The sequence below is a fragment of the Pundamilia nyererei genome, unplaced genomic scaffold (assembly GCF_000239375.1).
Source record: "Pundamilia nyererei isolate P.nyererei 1_Seehausen unplaced genomic scaffold, PunNye1.0 scaffold00131, whole genome shotgun sequence".
Classification (NCBI taxonomy): Eukaryota; Metazoa; Chordata; class Actinopteri; order Cichliformes; family Cichlidae; genus Pundamilia; species Pundamilia nyererei.
The window spans coordinates 1,568,388-1,573,747 of record NW_005187532.1 but is presented as its reverse complement, the minus strand read 5'-3'; the positions used below and the strand labels follow the sequence as shown (position 1 = coordinate 1,573,747).

General features: G+C 46.9%; 1 protein-coding gene across 1 annotated transcript in view; it reads right to left on the bottom strand.

The window, feature by feature from the left end:
- Positions 1-2,494: 2,494 nt before the first annotated feature.
- Positions 2,495-5,360, bottom strand: part of acta2 (actin alpha 2, smooth muscle) — a 5,958-nt gene continuing 3,092 nt past the window's right edge. The window contains exons 5-9 of the mRNA XM_005743413.1: positions 4,515-4,599; positions 4,023-4,184; positions 3,748-3,939; positions 3,276-3,457; positions 2,495-3,201 (exon numbers count right to left, since the gene is read on the bottom strand). Coding sequence (XP_005743470.1) covers positions 3,058-3,201; positions 3,276-3,457; positions 3,748-3,939; positions 4,023-4,184; positions 4,515-4,599 — 765 coding nt within the window. The 3' untranslated portion in view covers positions 2,495-3,057. The remainder of the gene's footprint in view (positions 3,202-3,275; positions 3,458-3,747; positions 3,940-4,022; positions 4,185-4,514; positions 4,600-5,360) is intronic.

Genomic DNA, 5,360 nt, shown 5'->3' with positions numbered 1-5,360 from the left:
GCTCTAGCACCTGTATGCGTCTGTTTTTTGATTAAAAGTGTCTGAAACTGATCGCTCCACCCACCCACTCTGATCGCTCCACCCACTCAAACCCAGACTGCTCAGATCTTTAACTTCTCACACAAACTTGCTTTGAGAGGAAAAAGAAAGACGCAGTACCATCTGCAGGCTGACGCTTCACTTTGTTTGGAGGATTTCTGCACTCTAACTGCGGCTCTGTGGGACAGAAACTAAACTGTGGCGATGATTGGAGCCCTCCTGCTACGAAGTATTCGAGCATTTGGTGTGTGACTGAGGGGTGTGATGGCAGCAACCTGACACTAATACTCAAAGACACGAGCCCGTTTGTGAGCAGCGTCGGTTGGACTTGTTTAAAAACACTGTTCTTAGCGCTGCAGCAGCGAGTACAGACTCTCTCGTACAAACTCATCTCCCTCTGCAGGACCTGTGGAAGTCCTGCAGAGGGAGATGAGTTTGTATGAGAGAGTCTGTGTTAGGATCATCATCATTTGGTGATTCTGTTCTCAGACATGGTTAATGGACTGATTCTTATATAGCGCTTTTCTACTCTCCCGGAGTACTCAAAGCGCTCTATACAACATGCCTCATTCACACCCACTCATATACACGAGTGCAACCTAACCTGTATTCGCACGCATTCACACGCCGATGAACCTGGAGGGCAAGGCTACTTGGCATGCAGACTGGGGAAGCCAAGGATCGAACCAGCGACCTTCCGATCAGCTGATCTGCTCTACCATCTGAGCCACAGCCACCCCGACATGTGAAGCTAGAGACACCGGCAACCATGGTCAACTGTCTTCCAGGGGCCAGAGCTAAAACAATGTGGGACTCTGTAGTTTTCTCTGGTCCCCTCCCCAATCAGACCAGCAGTGACATGTTTAGCCGCATGTTCTCCTTAAACTGCTGTCTGAGTGGCGTCCCAGAAACGATGTGGGCTTCATGGATAACTGGCAAACCTTCTGGAGGAAACCTGGTCTTGTTAGGAGTCAAGTCATCTTTATTTATACAGCACATTTAAAAGACATCAAGTGTCGGCCAAAGTGCTGAACTGAGGGATGATATAATAAAAGAATTAAAGTAGAAAGAAAACATTTTAAAAAGGAATTGTAAGACATGTAAGAGTATATAGCATATAATGTACATGCAAATATGCACATACATATACAAAACTGTACACATTCACACACAAGCACACATATGTGAACATAATGTATATGCACATGCAACATCATCCAATAAGATGAGAGACCAAATAGACAGAATAAAAAAGATATCAAAGAGATCCGAAAGCCTTGGAAAATAAGTAGGTCTTGAGATTCGATTTAAAGACTTCTAAGGATGAAGAGGATTTTATGAAGGGGGAAGACTATTCCAGAGTCTCGGGGCGGCCATGGAGAAAGCCCTGTCACCTCTAGATTTGAGCTGGGAGCGTGGAACGGATAAAACCATCTGACTGGAGGAGCGCAGAGATCGAGTGGGTCGGTGCAGGCTAAGAAGATCTGAAATGTAACCTGGAGCCAAACCATGGAGAGCTTTAAAAACAAATAGTAAAACCTTAAAATCGATTCTATGTTTAAGTGGCAGCCAATGTAGAGATGCGAGTACCGGGGTAACATTCTCTCTCTTTCTAGTGCCTGTCAGGAGCCTTGCGGCTGCATTTTGAACAAGTTGCAGGCGTGACAGACTCGAGTGACAGATGCCTGAATAGAGAGAGTTACAATAGTCAAGACGTGACGATATGAAAGCAACAGGTCTTTAGGTGACAGGATATTTTTGAGTTTCGAAACGCTCCTGAGTTGGAAAAAACTGCCACGAACGACTGGATTTATTTGCTTGTCCAGCTTGAGAGTGGAATCAAAAATGAAACCAAGATTTTTTACACGGGGATGTACATGAGCTGATAATGGGCCCAAATTGTTTCTTTTGAGACTAATAGAGTCCTGCTTACCGAAGATTATAATGTCGTAGCTGAATGAGGTCTCGTCTCTTCAGTGGGTCTCAGGCTCCGCCCACCCTGGTTGCACTCTAGGATGAACACCTGTCTCGGGTGGGTCTGCAGGAAGGGGTTATGCAGTCTGCTGGTCGTTAATGTTTACACTAATAAAGCTTTTTTGTTCATGCCTGTCGCGTCCGGAACTGTAGAAATCACAATTATTGTCTGAAGGCCGATAAAAATGCCCAACTGATTTTATTTTGCCAAACGGATCATTACGGCTTTGCCACACTGGTCCACTTGATTTATCTTTATTATTTAATAAAGCTGTATTGAAATGTTTAAGTCTTTACTGTCAGCAGCTGCAGTTCCAGCACGGACCACCAGGTGGCAGTACATCCCCCAGGACTTGTTCCCACTGCTGAGTTCAGTAAAGTTCACTTATTTTCAGTTTTACTGTTTATCTGCTTCACTCTTAATCAGCTTTGGTTGCTATGACAACAAAGTTCAGCTCAGGTGAATAAAAGAGCGACGCCGTTCAGGTATGAGAGCGCTTTATTGTCTTCCTGGGTTCATTCAACCGCCACTTCCACGTTCACATCACCACCTTGTCAAATGTTACTAATACAGATAGCACCACGAGGTCACACCTACCCACAGGTCAACAGCAGTGACATCATCATAGCGCCGCGTGAATGTGATCGATAGAAGACGACACCAGCGGGCAACATTCAAGCTTTATTCATCAAAAATAAAAACGCACTTTCTGACAGGAAACAGCACCAACATGGAGCTCAGAGGGGGCGGGGCCACAGGTGGAATGTGGGGTGGTGGGGTTGCAGAGGGCAAGCGGCACATTCACAGTTTGAAGGTGAGCAGAGAGGGAAGATGTTTGACTTTCTGGAAGTTCTTCAAAAACAAACATGACATCACTTTCTGTCCTCTGAAGTTAACGCTGTTGAGCGCTCTGACTTCCTGTCGTCCCTGCGGGCCTGATTTCTGTGTCTGATCTGGGGTCTGTTAGCGGGTGCTCAGTGCAGGCTAAAATAACGTTGTGCTAAAGGCGAAGGGGGCGGGGCTTGAAGGCCCGGGCGCAGCCTTTAGAAGCACTTGCGGTGGACAATGGAGGGTCCGGCCTCGTCGTACTCCTGCTTGCTGATCCACATCTGCTGGAAGGTGGAGAGCGAGGCCAGGATGGAACCGCCGATCCACACCGAGTACTTCCTCTCCGGGGGAGCGATGATCTGAGAGAGGGGTCAAAAGTTAACTAATTTTCTGCTGAATGTGAGTGAGCCTCAGTGAGGTCGTCAAGCCTCACCTTGATCTTCATGGTGCTGGGGGCCAGAGCGGTGATCTCCTTCTGCATGCGGTCTGCGATTCCCGGGTACATGGTGGTTCCCCCAGACAGCACGTTGTTGGCATACAGGTCTTTACGGATGTCGATGTCACACTTCATGATGCTGTTGTAGGTGGTCTCGTGGATACCGGCCGACTCCATACCTGCAGGAGGACCGAGGACCAGATGCTGGGTTAGAGAGGTTCAATCAGCCATCAGTGTTACAAAAGACCCGTTGACGGAGCGAACAGTCGAATCTGAGCTTTTCTCGATCGTCAGCATTGGAGAATCTGCTGATTGTCTTTGTTTTTTGGGTCTGAAGATGTTCGGACACATCAGATCAAGTATTCAGGAGTGCAAACTCAACAGATTAATAAAACAAAAAAAGTGCTTTATTAAGTAGCAGAGTTCTACTCTAACCAGGTACAGGGACAGACAGGCAGGAGGCACCGACCGATGAAGGAGGGCTGGAATAGCGTCTCAGGGCAGCGGAACCTCTCATTGCCAATGGTGATGACCTGCCCGTCAGGAAGCTCGTAGCTCTTCTCCAGCGAGGACGAGGTGGCGGCTGTCCCCATCTCATTCTCAAAGTCCAGAGCCACGTAGCACAGCTTTTCCTTGATGTCCCGCACGATCTCTCTCTCCGCTGCAGGCACACAGACAGACAGACCGGGTCAGAAACATCATCACAGGTGACTCTGACATTACCTGGAAGTGGGCGTGACCTACCGGTGGTGACAAAGCTGTAGCCTCGCTCGGTCAGGATCTTCATGAGGTAGTCGGTGAGGTCGCGGCCCGCCAGGTCCAACCTCATGATGGCATGAGGTAGGGCGTAGCCCTCGTAGATCGGCACATTGTGGGTGACGCCATCACCTGAGTCCAGGACGATACCTTGAGGGTAGAGAAACAGGACAACTTTGATTAATAACCTTTAACTTTAACCTTTAAACCCACAGTTTTCAATCCGTCACCGTGACAACAAATATAATTAGAAACAGTGCAGCCATTCTCGCTGCTATGCAGATTCAGATCAAACTGAGGTTATTGTACTCGGCCCTGAAAATCATAGAAATATGGTCTCTAACCAGATTCTTACTCTGGATGGCATTAAGTTGGCCTCCAGTAACACTGTGAGGAACCTTGGAGTCATGTTTGACCAGGAGTAAAGCACCAAAACTAAGATGAGATTGTGATTAAGGAAAGTAGGAGGTGTGGTCCAACCTGTGGTACGTCCTGAGGCGTACAGTGATAGGACGGCCTGGATGGCCACATACATGGCAGGAACGTTGAAGGTCTCGAACATGATCTGAAAACAAAAAAATCGTGGAAATATTTAGTGTTAACCATCAATCTGTGTTCCTCCAGGAACAGACAGAAGAATCCAAAACCTGCAGTTCCTTTAGCATCCAGCAGAGGCAGCAGTGCGTCAGCCCCCCACATACTTCCACGTTGAAACTTTACACCAAAAATAAACATTTTTAAAGCCTGATGCACAAACTGTTTGGTCTCTGTAGATAATTTGCCCTTCTTAACATCTGTTTTTAAATCATATTAAGTTTGCATTATTAGGGGCGTGGTTACTTTGGCTGACAGGTGGATAGTGACACAGGTGGCTGTAGCTGCTAGCTGCCTGCTAGGCTTTGCCTCAGCTAATTGGAGCACATGAACTGGGCCTCTGGACCCAGTGTTGTGCTGGTGGAGCTTTTTGGAGCATTTTAAATGATGTAATGTGACCAGTAACATGGCTGCTGTAAGGTCACTGTGCTAACAGATAATCCCAGGAGGCTTAGATCCAGTTTGCTGAGTGTATGTTACTGATTAGCAGGTATCTGTGTCTGTGTGATAAACCTGTACAGTGTGTGGATACAGACTGATAGCCAAGAAAACTAGCATTAGCTTATAACTTTCAGCATTCCACCCGCTGACCAAATATGTTCACTTCCTGAAGCAAAAACCCACTACGGCAGTACCCATAAACTTAAGATCTAAAATCTGACTTTGAAAAAATTAATGGGTGATGTCATGATGTCCATTTTTTATCTACAGTCTGTGGGATACCTGCTTCAT